Source organism: Cicer arietinum, chromosome 6 (genome assembly GCF_000331145.2).
Source record: "Cicer arietinum cultivar CDC Frontier isolate Library 1 chromosome 6, Cicar.CDCFrontier_v2.0, whole genome shotgun sequence".
NCBI classification, from domain to species: domain Eukaryota; kingdom Viridiplantae; phylum Streptophyta; class Magnoliopsida; order Fabales; family Fabaceae; genus Cicer; species Cicer arietinum.
Window position 1 is genome coordinate 3,421,611 of NC_021165.2, and position 15,659 is coordinate 3,437,269.

The 15,659-nt window shown below is 32.2% G+C and overlaps 2 protein-coding genes across 3 annotated transcripts; both read right to left on the reverse strand.

Annotated features, from left to right (window-relative positions):
- Nucleotides 1–2,515: 2,515 nt before the first annotated feature.
- On the reverse strand, nt 2,516–5,890 carry LOC113787194 (probable lactoylglutathione lyase, chloroplastic). Its single transcript, XM_027335998.2, has 5 exons — nt 5,192–5,890; nt 5,049–5,096; nt 4,741–4,848; nt 4,385–4,525; nt 2,516–2,793 (listed from the first exon to the last, which is right to left on the reverse strand). The coding sequence occupies exons 2-5, from the start codon at nt 5,085–5,087 to the stop codon at nt 2,752–2,754; spliced, it is 330 nt and encodes a 109-aa protein (XP_027191799.2). The 5' UTR covers nt 5,088–5,096; nt 5,192–5,890; the 3' UTR covers nt 2,516–2,751.
- A 4,851-nt stretch (nt 5,891–10,741) lies between these two features.
- On the reverse strand, nt 10,742–15,452 carry LOC101504082 (probable lactoylglutathione lyase, chloroplastic). Of its 2 annotated transcripts, none has more exons than XM_004503405.4 (9): nt 15,259–15,452; nt 14,876–15,077; nt 14,623–14,747; nt 13,861–13,925; nt 13,424–13,636; nt 13,281–13,328; nt 12,965–13,072; nt 12,606–12,746; nt 10,742–11,008 (listed from the first exon to the last, which is right to left on the reverse strand). In XM_004503405.4, exons 1-9 carry the CDS (start codon nt 15,368–15,370, stop codon nt 10,967–10,969), a joined length of 1,056 nt encoding a protein of 351 aa, XP_004503462.1. In that variant the 5' UTR covers nt 15,371–15,452; the 3' UTR covers nt 10,742–10,966. The 2 variants fall into 2 exon arrangements, with proteins under 2 accessions (XP_004503462.1, XP_004503461.1); XM_004503404.4 differs by having other exon boundaries at nt 14,876–15,080.
- Between the last annotated feature and the right edge of the window lie 207 nt (nt 15,453–15,659).

Consider the following 15,659-nt stretch of genomic DNA (forward strand, 5'->3'; position numbering starts at 1 on the left):
AATTTGTTAAATTAATAACATAACAAATAAGTTTGTGTAAAATTTAAAACTTTGACTTTATAAAAGAAAGACACAATATGAAACACAAATTTGTTAAATTAATAACATAACAAATAAGTTTGTGTATAATTTAAAACTTTGAATTTATAAAAAAAATAATTAAATCTTGTCATCCATCAATACCATTTTTATAGCATAAAATTTATGTTTGATATTGAGATCAGACAGAAACCATAATCACACAACTCTAACAATCAAATTCAATGACTCATTTCTTGGAGAAATTGAAGCAATAAAATCTGATTTTTTTTGGGACATCGGAGAACAATAAACACAAAAATAAATAACGAATCTTTGAAATAGAAAAAATTAAAAGGAAATTGTGTATAGATGAGATAATATGAATGATATTTATAAATGAGAAACAAAAAATGAGAGATTATTGAGGAGAGAACGGTACGAAATAAGAAAGAAAGTCTGAAGACACTAAAAGAATTCATAAAATAAAATAAATTTTTTAATTAAATTAATTTGAAGCGGTAATTGATAAAATAGTGTTTAAAAATCAATTACCTTCAAAAAGTGGTGTATTGTATTTTATTGTTAATTTTTTAATTGGCTATAAATTTTTTAATTAAATTAATTTGAAGCCGTAGGTGATAAAATAGTGTTTAAAAAACAGTTACCTTCAAAAAACTATCAAGTAGTGGTGATTTATTGTATTTTATTTTTAATTTTTTAATTGACCATTAACTTCTCAACGGACGCACACAAAATATCTTCAAAAAAAAAAAACTGTGTCAAGTCGTAGTGTATTGTATTTTATTTTTAATTTATTAATTGGCCACTAAATTCTATGTATAAAAGTCGTGATACAATGGAAGTTTTATTTTTTATTTTTTAATAAAAAAATCTTTTATTTTTAATTCATTCTTCTTATTTTTTAATTGGCTATTAACTTCTCAACGGACAAATCATGTATAAAGGTTGTGATGTAATGAAAGTTTAATTTTATTCTTAAAAAACAAAATTTGCACAATAAATTATTATTTCTATTAATAGAAATTTGATATATTCCTGAAACTCTATTTAACCGACACGTGTCAAACTTGCCAAATTATCATATTTGCTTTAGTTGCTTTAGTATAATGTATAGATGAGAAAATCAAAAAAACATTTTTGGTGTGATTACTTTTTTCCTTCATTCATTCATATTTGGCACCAAATTTTTTCGACGTGGAATCCGGATCCGAAAAACAGATGGACTGGATCCATTTTGCATGATCCGTCCAATTCTTAGAATTTTAAGCTCAAATTTCTATTTAAATAAGTGAAAGTTTCTGATTATCTCGTATATGAGATAATTTTTCATTAGCCTATAAAGAAATTTCGGGAAAAAAATAAATATAAACGATTTTGTAAGATTAAAAAATAGGGCGGGAAATATTGGAATTTCATGATGGAAACTTTATAATTTTTTGTGCTGTGATATTATGAACACAGATAAGAATCTATAGATAGTTGTTGATATTGATAACAACCTCCTATATTACACTAAGAGTAAATTTATGAATGTTTTAATGTCTATTTTTTATTGGGTGAAAAACACTACTACTCTCTATCAAACTATAAACAAAAGTTGGTGAAATGTAAGTGATGTATTTGAATTGATAAATTAAATATGTCAATTTTATATAATCAATTTTTATTTATATTTTTAGTACTGATAGAGTGTTTTGTTACAAAAAAATTCAGACAGCTTAAATACAAATATTTCGAATGAAACAAAATGAAGAGAAAATTTGAAATAAATAATTATTTCTTTTGCACAGAAATAAGAGGTAATTAATTATTGAATTAAAAAACTGTATTTAATAAACAGAGTTTCAAATGTTTAGCATAATTTTAAAAATTAATAACTATTTGGTAATATAATTTTATGTTGGCATATCATAAATTTTAAAAGGGATTATGACTCGCTTAAAAAATTTAACTAAAAAATAGTTTTGTTTGAAATGGTCAATATTATTATTGCTAAAAATGGTCAACATTATTATTACTAATAATTTGTTAATATTATGTTAAAGGTGGTCATCCAACCTTGGACCTTCGTATTATTATTAGATCCTTTATTTATTTAATTTCACAAAGTTATAGCCACACAGATGCTAAACCTTGCTTTCCCACTCTTGCCTTCTCCAACCATTATTCCATTCATTATCATCTGCTTCTTTTCTACTCACCATGACAATACAACTAGCAGGCATCGCAACCAACACTATCATCACCAACCTCTCCCTACCTTCCGATTATTAATAACTTATATTTTATAACAAATTAATGAAATATGAAAGTAAAATATCAAAATCTTGAACTATGTGTTTTATATCATTGAACTTTATGTTCTACTAAAACAAATACTGCACAATACAATTTTATTATAGTAAAATCAAGATCGCTTGTTCATATATGCATGCGTATCAAATAGTGTTATAGCATTAGATACAAAATTACTTGCGTTTTAAATGAACCATCAAACAATATATTGAATAAAGAACTGTATAGTAATTCAACCACTATGTTGTTCTAGCATTTGTTACAAGGGTCATTGCTAAAGTCATTATTACATTTCTACAATATCGGATTTGGCTATTATAAAATAACTTTTTCCTTCACATAGACACCAATTCTTTGGCAGAGGGGTACGGATATTACAAGATTGCTATGATGATGACCTGCCTAAATACTCTTCTACTCCAACTCCTTAAGAAAATCAATATTATCTACAAAAACCTGAACATCAGAGGATAGAAAAACTAGTTAGTCTCAAATGCTTCATTACTAAATCTGAACAAACAACATAAACACACTAGCTCTCCAACAGACAAATAGATAGTACCAAATGAGAAGAAATAACACTATCAAACATATGCAGGCTCTACACTCAACATATAAAATCTTAATTTTGTTTAAAAACGATCAATAAAACTTGTTTATACATTATACCAGAAAAATAAAAGTCTAGTATATGGTGTGCGTTCTTGTGTAAGATGGATTCCACACACCCAAGCAGATAGTAGCGAAAACTTCACTTGTGATGCATTGAATGCAAATATACAACACAAACTAATAATGGCCACTTCCAAAAATTTGGGAGCCATGAGTCATACTCATAAATTTTAACTAGTGCGGTTGGCACAAGAACACCCAAAATCCAATTTATGGATTTAAAAAAAGAAGGGGCAGATGGATAAGTTTTGTCACAAGACCAATATCGATACTTCAATATTTTCTACCATCACAAAATAATACTACTTCGATAACTGATTATTGTGAATAACATATGGTACATTAATAAGATTTCCACGTCAAAATGTTGAAAGAAAACTTCAATCTTCTTTTGAACAATAGACTAGATAAAAAGGGAAGATGGGCAGATAGAGAAGCCTGTTACATAAACAGAGAGGGAAGTTAAGTAGTCAGAAGAAAGACATTTTGGAACCAGGGGTGCTAGCCGAAAAGCAGATGAGGGTGAAATCAGTATTCTACAAAAATGAGTATGCTTCTTGACTTAATGGGCCAAGCCCACACTTACTGAATACATCTACATGGGAGGCTCATAAAGAGTTTGTCAACATGCCTTGTCAGGCTATTAGCATCAAGTGCTTGCTTAATGGGCCAAGCCCACACTTGGAGTGTGGACAAGTAAAATTTTTAATATCATCTTAGAATTTAGACTTTGGACCTAACTAAACCTCAAAAGCTAACTAAAAAAATGAGGAATACTCAAGCCTTACTGAGGATTAATTTGGTCACCGCGATGTACGATCTCAACAAAGGGCGACAAGGATTTAAATTTAGATCACATAACCTAAAGACACTGATATTATGGCATGAATTAACCATCCCAAGAGCTTACGTTGTTAGGTGAAGATACGCAAATGATTTTAAGCTAATAATAGTATCGAAGTGATTTAAACTTTCAAATTTGCAGAGGCCGTTCTTTTAAATAAAATTAAATTGCAATACACGTAAAATTGTGGCTGTTTGTTGAAGGTCAACAAGGCAGTTTAAAAATAAAAATTTATTCATACACTTTCACCAAATAGCTTCATCTTTTAGGGGTTTGTCTTTATTATGGTATCATAACCTCTATGGCCAAATAGTTAACAGTTTGATCCTTGCCATTCTCCTTCTGTTATACAGAAATTAAATTTCCACACATGGAAAAATGAGATTGCATTATAAGCTTCAACCCCAACAAGTTCTTGCATGTGACGATATATTAAATATAAAACCATTCACAAGCCTTCACTTTCCAGCTTAAACCTTTGAATGAACTGCTCTTTGAAAAAAATTAAATCGTAAGTTCAAAGAGACATACCGTTTTCCATCCATCAGGATCCAAGCATGCAGTAATTTTTGTGTTGATACCAGGCAGTGGTCCAGGTTCTCGAGTAACCTTTCCCTTGGATAGTTTAATCGCTTCGGCAGTTTTGTACACATCATCTGTACCTATTGCAATCTGTAAAATGGAGAAATAAAAGAAAACATCTTCAAATTAGAGGCAAGTGACTATGGCTATACAGGGTAAGAAAGCATTTCAATTATTTTAAAAATGAAAACTGCAGCAGTTTCTGTTGGTGCAGAAATCAAAACTTCATATCATGACCACAACAACGATACCTCGTCAGAAGATTCCATAAGAAAAGAAGAAGATAATGAGGAACTTTCGTTTACCTGAGCGTAAGCATTTCCTTTATCATATTCGGTGACTCCATAATTGTAAGTCAACTCCAGAACAGTAGTTTTATCTTCTGGACCATAACCGAGCATTGCTATGGTATACTGCCCAAGAAAAGGCCATAAAAGGGCCACATGTGAAAGAAGGTAAGCACATGCCCAAAGTGTCAAATGTTGGGAAACAAGCAAGATGAAACCTAAGACTTCCAAAGATATTTAGTGTACCAATATTTCTAAACAAACACGCATCAAAAGAACATAAGGCAGATTACACTGAAAAATACATAAAAAGTGAGTCATAATACCTTGTTCTCTGGATTATCACGTGTACGAAGAAGCTCCATACCAAAAGCCTAAATGGCAGGCAACCACATAATCATTTTCATGTTGTGTAAAGAAAATAAAAACTCTGAAGTTTGAACCGACTTAAAATAGGATTGAGCCTGACCTTCTCATAAAATTCTATCGAACGATTAAGATCACCCACTCGAATAGACAAAGAAATTCCAGCATTTGTGTTGGTCAAAAAGGACAATAGAGGGAAAATCCTAAATAAGCACCTCCACTTCACGGCTTTGCGCCTTGTGAGATTGAGGATAAAGGTCCCCAACTCACCAGGAATTAACACACTATGAGAGGTCAATATGTTAATGACTGATAGCAGTGGTACTAAAGTTAGGAAAACTTACATCATCAATAGCAATACCAAAATGACCAAATCCCAATATCATACTTGTCAACTCCGTAATCTGAAATGCTAGATCGAGTGGCAGATGCAAATTGGAATTTGAGAAAAACTGCTAGATTGTCTGCCGCGAATAAACCGTCTAAGGTCACCAAACTCAAGGACAAGAGCATACAGACCATTAAGAGAACAATGTTGCTGTACCATCAAATGTTGATACGAAAGAGGTTTCAAAAGAGCTTTCTTGTTTGGAGCAAGTTGATCGGTTTAATGTTGTTTCTTTTAAACGAGAAAATTTTGTTCAGAGTTGGCACTCACCAAGAAAGCACTGTGATACTATTCTTTGGTAAGTTGTGGTTGCTTTTTTTGCTTCACTAAATAAAACATTTTCCTTGCGGACAAAAAACTCTTGAGGGTAGGTAGGCAGAAATTGGCATTCGTATGCCTCTTGGGTACTAAAGTCCTGTTCAAAGTTGTTTGTCTCTGATTATCTTTATTTTTTTCTGGGGCCGTTTGTGCCCCATTTTTTGGGTTGACTTCTGTTGGATAGTTGATATCCAAATGGATTACCTGTATATTGTAGTTTTTCATTTTTAAGCATGAGCACACTTGCTTTTCTACTCACAAAGCATTATTCATTACTAAGCTGCAGGCAAAAAGAATTTCATAAGTGTCACGCGACTTACCCATCTATATCTATCAACTATTATTTGCAGTCTGAGCGTATCAAAATGGATACATCTAAATTGGGGAGATGACGGCTTACTTACATTATTTTCAGAGACTTGGAAGCTGCTCCGACCAGTAAGTATCATCTCATACTGTCCTATTGTTTTTTTTCTTCTTTATTATGTTTTAACCACATAATATAATGATATATGGAACCTGTCTAGCATCAAATTATATTCCACGCTTGCATGAACCCTTCTAAACATCTACGCTTGTCTCTTACCATTTTCTTTATCTTGGTAAATCATGCTTGTTTTCTTGTCCCCTCTTTCTCCCAGCCACATCTCTCCACTACGCATTTTTTCGGTTCTCCTCTTTATTCAAGCTCTGATTGGTTCTCGGAACTTGACTGATTTAATAGTGCACATATTCTCTGGTAAACCATACACTAAAATAACTTTTCTATGAATATATTACTGACAATGCAATCTTCCTTCTGAACAGGGTGGCATTTTTGTGTTGGAACCTCAGCCATGGAAGTCATATGAAAGCAACAAGAGTGTGTCAGATGTAACAATTAGCTTGCTTGTGATTATTGATTTTTTAGCTCAAATGGTGTACTGAGATATTGAAACCTTTAGGTATATGTCAAGCTTTTTAAATTTACTTTGTACCGCTATCTTGGATCCGTCCATTTCGTGCATGGTGTGGTTTGGAATCATTTCTGAAATTTTAATCTATTTTGTTTAGGGATTTGCTTGTGAGCAAAGCATGTCCTACCTTTTAAATTGATAGATGTCCCTCTTGTGTTTCTTCTGTAATTTTATTTTATGTTGATGGAACTACAATGCATTGTCAATATGCTAATACTTTAACTTTTAAATCTCTTCACTATTTACACAAAATAAGAAAGGGGTTAGTGTTGAGTCATTTTTCCCTATTATGCAAACCACTGCTGCCAACTACCATAATATTAAGTTTCGACCAGAAGAATTTCAAGAAATACTGCTAGATAAGGTTTGTATTTAATACTTCAAAATATAATTCCTGAAGTATTAAATACTATCTAGTAGTATTTCCTGAAATTCTTCTGGTCGAAACTTAATATTATGGTAGTCGGCATTGGTATTGGTCTGCATAATAGAGAAAAATGACTCAACACTAACCCCTTTCTTATTTTGTGTAAATAGTGAAGAGATTTAAAAGTTAAAGTATTAGCATATTGATAATGCATTGGTAGTTTCACCAACATAAAATAAAATTAAAGAAATACTAAGAGGGACATCTATCAATTTAAAAGATAGGACATGCTTTGCTCAAGCAAATCCCTAAACAAAATAGATTAAAATTTCAGAAATAATTCCAAACCACACCATGCACGGATCCAAGATAGCGGTACAAAGTAAATTTAGAAAGTTTGACATATACATAAAGGTTTCCATATCTCAGTACACCCTTTGAGCTAAAAAAATCAATAATTACCTCTGACACACTCTTGTTGCTTTCATATGACTTCCATGGCTGAGGTTCCAACACAAAAATGCCACCCTGCTCAGAAGGAAGATTGCATTGTCAGTGTAATATATTCAGAGAAAGGTTATTTTGGTGTATGGTTTACCAGAGAATATGTGCACTATTAAATCAGTCAAGTTCCGAGAACGAATCAGAGCTTGAATAAAGAGGAGAACAGAAAAAAATGCACTTGGATGTAGTGGAGAGATGTGGCTGGGAGAAAGAGGATACAAGAAAACAAGCATGATTTACCAAGATAAAGAAAATGGAAGGAGATAAGCGTAGATGTTTAGAAGGGTTCATGCAAGCATGGAATATAATCTGATGCTAGACAGGTTCCATATATCATTATATTATGTGGTTAAAACATAATAAAAAAGAAAAAAACAATACGACAGTATGAGATGATATTTACTGGTCGGAGCAGCTTACAAGTATCTGAAAATAATGTAAGTAAGTCGTCATCTCTCCAATTTAGATGTATCAATTTTGATACACTCATACTGCAAATAATAGTTGATAGATATAGATGGGTAAGTCGCGTGACACTTATGAAATTCTTTTTGCCTGCAGCTTAGTAATAAAAAATGAAGTAAATACTTTGTGAGTAGAAAAGCAAATAAAAAATGAAGTAAATACTTTGTGAGTAGAAAAGCAAGTGTGCTCATGCTTAAAAATGAAAAACTACAATACAAAGGTAATTCATTTGGATATAACTATCGCATAAGTCAACCAAAAAAATGGGGCACAAACTGCCCCAGAAAAATAAAGATAATCACATATAAACAATTTTGAACAGTACTTTAGTACCCAAGAGGTATAGCCTACCTACACTCAAAGAGTTTTTTGTCCGCAAGGAAAATGTTTTATTTAGTGAAGCAAAAAAAGCAACCACAACTTACCAAAGAATAGTATCATAGTGCTTTTCTGTTGAGTGCCAACTCTGAACAAAATTTTCTCATTTAAAATAAACAACATTAAACAGATCAACTTCCTCCAAACAAGAAAGCTCTTTTGAAACCTCTTTCGTATCAACATTTGATGGTACAGCAACATTGTTCTCTGAATGGTCTCTATCGCTCTTGTCCTTGAGTTTGGTGACCTTAGACGGTTTATTTCCGGCAGATTTCAATCTAGCCGTTTTTCTCAAATTCCAATTTGCATCTGCCACTCAGATCTAGCGTTTCAGATTACGGAGTTGACAAATATGATATTGGAAGTGGATTTGGCCATTTTGGTATTGGTTTTCATGATGTAAGTTTTCCTAACTTTAGTACCACTACTACCAGTCAATAACATATTGACCTCTCATACTGTGTTAGGGGACCTTTATCCTCAATCTCACAAGGTCCAAAGTCGTGAAGTGGAGGTGCATTTTTTGTTATTATTTAGGATTTTTCCTATATTGTCCTTTTTGACCAACACAAATGCTGGAATTTCTTTGTGTATATGATTCTTTATTAAGTCTCAAAAACAGTGGAGCTAATAAGAGCTAAGGGTGGTAAAATAACTAGAGAGCTAAAGGAGGCAAACGGCGAGGCGAAGAGCAGGTTCGTGTAATCGTTAGTGTTTCTGAAAGCAAGAGGGAGAGAGAAGAGCAAGACCGGAAGAGAGAGGATACTCATTTATGTTTAAGGTATTATTGTAATTTAAATCAAAACTCAATCCAGTATTTTTTGAAAGAATTAATGAGATTAGGGTTTAAGCAAATTTTGCGTTTTCAGTGTCGAAAATAAAAATAAAATGAGAAAATCAAAAAACATTTTTGGTGTGATCACTTTTTTCCTTCATTCATTCATATTTGGCACCAAATTTTTTCGACGTGGAACCCGGATCCGAAAAACAGATGGACTAGATCCATTTTGCACGATCCGTCTAATTCTTAGAATTTTAATCTCAAATTTTCTATTTAAATAAGTGAAAGTTTCTGATTATCTCGTATATGAGATAATTTTTCATTAGCCTATAAAGAAATTTCGGGAAAAAAATAAATATAAACGATTTTGTAAGATTAAAAAATAGGGCGGGAAATATTGGAATTTCATGATGGAAATTTTATAATTTTTTGTGCTGTGATATTATATGATCAGACAGATAATAATCTATAGATAGTTGTTGATATTGATAACAACCTCCTACATTACACTAAGAGTAAATTTATGAATGTTTTAATGTCTATTTTTTATTAGGTGAAAAACATTACTACTCTATATCAAACTATAAACAAAATTTGGTGAAATGCAAGTGATGTATTTGAATTGATAAATTAAATATGTCAATTTTATATAATCAATTTTTATTTATATTTTTAGTACTGATAGAGTGTTTTGTTACAAAAAAATTCAGACAGCTTAAATACAAATATTTCGAATGAAACAAAATGAAGAGAAAATTTGAAATAAATAATTATTTCTTTTGCACAGAAATAAGAGGTAATTAATTATTGAATTAAAAAACCGTATTTAATTAACTGAGTTTCAAATGTTTAGCATAATTTTAAAAATTAATAACTATTTGGTAATATAATTTATTTTGGCATATCATAAATTTAAAAAGGGATTATGACTCGCTTAAAAAATTTAAAAGCAACACTATATAAAAAAAACAGTTTTGTTTGAAATGGTCAATATTATTATTGCTAAAAATGGTCAACATTATTATTACTAATAATTTGTTAATATTATGTTAAAGGTGGTCATCCAACCTTGGACCTTCGTATTATTATTAGATCCTTTATTTATTTAATTTCACAAAGTTATAGCCACACAGATGCTAAACCTTGCTTTCCCACTCTTGCCTTCTCCAACCATTATTCCATTCATTATCATCTGCTTCTTTTCTACTCACCATGACAATACAACTAGCAGGCATCGCAACCAACACTATCATCACCAACCTCTCCCTACCTTCCGATTATTAATAACTTATATTTTATAACAAATTAATGAAAGTATGAAAGTAAAATATCAAAATCTTGAACTATGTGTTTTTGATCATTGAACTTTATGTTCTACTAAAAACAAATACTGCACAATACAATTTTATTATAGTAAAATCAAGATCGCTTGTTCATATATGCATGCGTATCAAATAGTGCTATAGCATTAGATACAAAATTACTTGCGTTTTAAATGAACCATCAAACAATATATTGAATAAAGAACTGTATAGTAATTCAACCACTATGTTGTTCTAGCATTTGTTACAAGGGTCATTGCTAAATTCATTATTACATTTCTACAAAATCGGATTTGGCTATTATACAATAACTTTTTCCTTCACATAGACACCAATTCTTTGGCAGAGGGGTACGGATATTACAAGATTGCTATGATGATGACCTGCCTAAATACTCTTCTACTCCAACTCCTTAAGAAAATCAATATTATCTACAAAAACCTGAACATCAGAGGATAGAAAAACTAGTTAGTCACAAATGCTTCATTACTAAATCTGAACAAACAACATAAAGACACTAGCTCTCCAACAGACAAATAGATAGTACCAAATGAGAAGAAATAACACTATCAAACATATGCAGGCTCTACACTCAACATATAAAATCTTAATTTTGTTTAAAAACGACCAATAAAACTTGTTTATACATTATACCAGAAAAATAAAGTGAGTCTAGTATATGGTGTGCGTTCTTGTGTAAGATGTATTCCACACACCCAAGCAGATAGTAGCGAAAACTTCACTTGTGATGCATTGAATGCAAATATACAACACAAACTAATAATGGCCACTTCCAAAAATTTGGGAGCCATGAGTCATACTCGATAAATTTTAACTAGTGCGGTTGGCACAAGAACACCCAAAATCCAATTTATGGATTTCAAAAAAGAAGGGGCAGATGGATAAGTTTTATGTCACAAGACCAATATTGATACTTCAATATTTTCTACCATCACAAAATAATACTACTTCGATAACTGATTATTGTGAATAACATATGGTACATTAATAAGATTTCCACGTCAAAATGTTGAAAGAAAACTTCAATCTTCTTTTGAACAATAGACTAGATAAAAAGGGAAGATGGGCAGATAGAGAAGCCTGTTACATAAACAGAGAGGGAAGTTAAGTAGTCAGAAGAAAGACATTTTGGAACCAGGGGTGCTAGCCGAAAAGCAGATGAGGGTGAAATCAGTATTCTACAAAAATGAGTATGCTTCTTGACTTAATGGGCCAAGCCCACACTTACTGAATACATCTACATGGGAGGCTCATAAAGAGTTTGTCAACATGCCTTGTCAGGCTATTAGCATCAAGTGCTTGCTTAATGGACCAAGCCCACACTTGGAGTGTGGACAAGTAAAATTTTTAATATCATCTTAGAATTTAGACTTTGGACCTAACTAAACCTCAAAAGCTAACTAAAATAATGAGGAATACTCAAGCCTTACTGAGGATTAATTTGGTCACCGCGATGTACGATCTCAACAAAGGGCGACAAGGATTTAAATTTAGATCACATAACCTAAAGACACTGATATTATGGCATGAATTAACCATCCCAAGAGCTTACGTTGTTAGGTGAAGATACGGAGATGATTTTAAGCCAATAATAGTATCGAAGTGATTTAAACTTTCAAATTTGCAGAGGCCGTTCTTTTAAATAAAATTAAATTGCAATACACGTAAAATTGTGCCTGTTTGTTGAAGGTCAACGAGGCAGTTTAAAAATAAAAATCTATTCATACACTTTCATCAAATAGCTTCATCTTTTAGGGGTTTGTCTTTATTATGGTATCATAACCTCTATGGCCAAATAGTTAACAGTTTGATCCTTGCCATTCTCCTTCTGTTATACAGAAATTAAATTTCCACACATGGAAAAATGAGATTGCATTATAAGCTTCAACCCCAACAAGTTCTTGCATGTGACGATATATTAAATATAAAACCATTCACAAGCCTTCACTTTCCAGCTTAAACCTTTGAATGAACTGCTCTTTGAAAAAAATTAAATCGTAAGTTCAAAGAGACATACCGTTTTCCATCCATCAGGATCCAAGCATGCAGTAATTTTTGTGTTGATACCAGGCAGTGGTCCAGGTTCTCGAGTAACCTTTCCCTTGGATAGTTTAATCGCTTCGGCAGTTTTGTACACATCATCTGTACCTATTGCAATCTGTAAAATGGAGAAATAAAAGAAAACATCTCCAAATTAGAGGCAAGTAACTATGGACATACAGGGTAAGAAAGCATTTCAATTATTTTAAAAATGAAAACTGCAGCAGTTTCTGTTGGTGCAGAAATCAAAACTTCATATCATGACCACAACAACGAAACCTCGTCAGAAGATTCCATAAGAAAAGAAGAAGAAGATAATGAGGAACTTTCGTTTACCTGAGCGTAAGCATTTCCTTTATCATATTCGGTGACTCCATAATTGTAAGTCAACTCCAGAACGGTAGTTTTATCTTCTGGACCATAACCGAGCATTGCTATGGTATACTGCCCAAGAAAAGGCCATAAAAGGGCCACATGTGAAAGAAGGTAAGCACATGCCCAAAGTGTCAAATGTTGGGAAACAAGCAAGATGAAACCTAAGACCTCCAAAGATATTTAGTGTACCAATATTTCTAAACAAACACACATCAAAAGAACATAAGAGCAAAAGGAAGATTACACTGAAAAATACATAAAAAGTGAGTCATAATACCTTGTTCTCTGGATTATCTCGTGTACGAAGAAGCTCCATACCAAAAGCCTAAATGGCAGGCAACCACATAATCATTTGCATGTTGTGTAAAGAAAATAAAAACTCTGAAGTTTGAACCGACTTAAAATAGGATTGAGCCTGACCTTCTCATAAAATTCTATCGAACGATTAAGATCACCCACTCGAAGCATCACTTGGCACAATGGCTCGGGAGTGGGACCTCTTTCCAAAAGTTCAAATTTGTAACCATCCGGATCTTCAACAAATGCAATTACTGTTTTGCCTCCTTTAACAGGACCAGGCTCTCTAGTTATTTTGCCACCCTTAGCTCTTATTAGCTCCACTGTTTTTGAGACCTAATAAAGAATCATATAGACAAAGAAATTCCAGCATTTGTGTTGGTCAAAAAGGACAATAGAGGGAAAATCCTAAATAATAACCAAAAATGCACCTCCACTTCACGGCTTTGCGCCTTGTGAGATTGAGGATAAAGGTCCCCAACTCACCAGGAATTAACACAGTATGAGAGGTCAATATGTTAATGACTGATAGTAGTGGTACTAAAGTTAGGAAAACTTACATCATCAACAGCAATACCAAAATGGCCAAATCCACTTCCAATATCATACTTGTCAACTCCGTAATCTGAAATATTGTTAAACGAACAATAAATATTAAAAGCTTTCTTTGCACAAGCATGTACAATACAACCTACTTCATAAAGTGTAAATTCCTATAATTCTAAGGAATATTAGGTTTTTGCAGACCTTAAGAGGAACGTCAACATAGTCAAAATCCATAGGCCCAAATTGGATAGCTTTTAACTTACAAGACCTTGGGTCTGTTTGGATTAACTTATTTAAGTTTACCTACAGACATAAGCACTTGTAAAACTGTTTGGGAGAGCTTAAGGGAGCAACTTATGACGTGTCCATAAACTCTCCATAGTAGCTTATGAAAACAGTTTATAACTTATATGAAAACAATTTGACTTTATTTTATCTTTTGTTAATAATGTATACATAAGCAGTTATATGATAAACACTAATGTTGTAAGCCTATGATTAAGTTTTTTATCCAAACAGGACCCTTCTCAAGTCAAATAAGTTTATGGTTGTTCACTAACGAAAAAGTATTTATAAGCTTATAGATGTTAATGAAGAGGTTTAACGAGATAGCTTCTCAAAACATTGAGATGTAAAAGCTAATTTAAATTTTAAACTTATACAAGTAATCATTATTAAAAGAACTCGAAGTTATCTATATAGCAAGTTTGGTTTAGCATTTCTTATTCTACAAGTGCTTATTGAAAAATGAATCCAAAATGGATCTAATATCTTACTGTACGTGAGTTCAATAACAAATTGTGAGTCTTCAGGTCCATATCCAAGAAAAGCATTAGTATATCTCTCTTCGGGTATGTCACGCTTTCTGAGGAGCTTCATTCCCAGGCACTCAGTATAAAATCTGAAATCACCAACAGTAGAGAGTAAACTAAATATATACAACTGTTTTAATCGATAAAATACAATTAAAGAGATGATTATATTAGAGGTGCAATAAAATGAATAATGGAAGTATATATATAGATATACTTAATTGTTCTATCCAAGTCCCCAACACGATATACAACATGAAGCATTCTTCTCTTATCTTGTTTAACCCATTCCAGAACATTTTCTGATGAAGCAGCAGTGAGTGGTGAGGACACATTCCCAGATGACATAACTCTCATAGAGTTTCCATCTTGTCTTAACAATCTACACGCTTTTATGCCAAAACTTTGGGATTGTGGAACTGCTGAACAACAACAAATCCAAAAAAAACTATTTTAGTTCACAAAACTAAAGAATTCATTTCCAAATAATTAATTTATTTAATCATCAATAAAAGATGCAAATTCTATTAGCCTAAGTATAAATTCATGAATTGTTGATAATTTGAGGTAAAATAATATAGTAGAGATAGAAGAAGTTACCGGTGGAAAAATGGGAGAAAGAGAATCTGGGAGAGCGATTGAAGAGAGGTGAAAACCTAAATGAAGAAAGAGTGGGTCGAATAGAACTAGCCATGGGAATTACTCTCACCATCGCTTCGCTCTTCTTCTGAGTCGGTGAAGTGAGCTCAGTGTTGTGTTGTGGATGATGAACAATGATTTATGAGCACAAGAATGGAATAGAATATTAGTACTATTAATTAACCCAAAAGTAAAGCAAAAAAATAATGGTAAAATTAACATATCAAATACTTTACACTTTACATTATCCCATTAGTGTGATTTTATTTTATTTTCTTTTCTTTATTCCATTTCCCTGTTAATTAATTTGCAATTTCATGCAACATATTTCAACCCAAACGAGGCTCAGGCTTTACGGCGTG

Coding starts and splice junctions, on each gene's coding strand:
- LOC101504082 (XM_004503404.4), bottom strand. CDS start 15,370: ATGGTGAGAGTAATTCCCATGGCTAGTTCTATTCGACCCACTCTTTCT. Junction 15,081..15,258: donor TTTCTCCCATTTTTCCACCG/GTAACTTCTTCT, acceptor GTTGTTGTTCAG/CAGTTCCACAATCCCAAAGT. Junction 11,009..12,605: donor ATCCTGATGGATGGAAAACG/GTATGTCTCTTT, acceptor TCTGATGTTCAG/GTTTTTGTAGATAATATTGA.
- LOC113787194 (XM_027335998.2), bottom strand. CDS start 5,087: ATGGAGCTTCTTCGTACACGTGATAATCCAGAGAACAAG. Junction 4,849..5,048: donor GTGATAATCCAGAGAACAAG/GTATTATGACTC, acceptor TTTCTTGGGCAG/TATACCATAGCAATGCTCGG. Junction 4,526..4,740: donor AAGGAAATGCTTACGCTCAG/GTAAACGAAAGT, acceptor TCCATTTTACAG/ATTGCAATAGGTACAGATGA.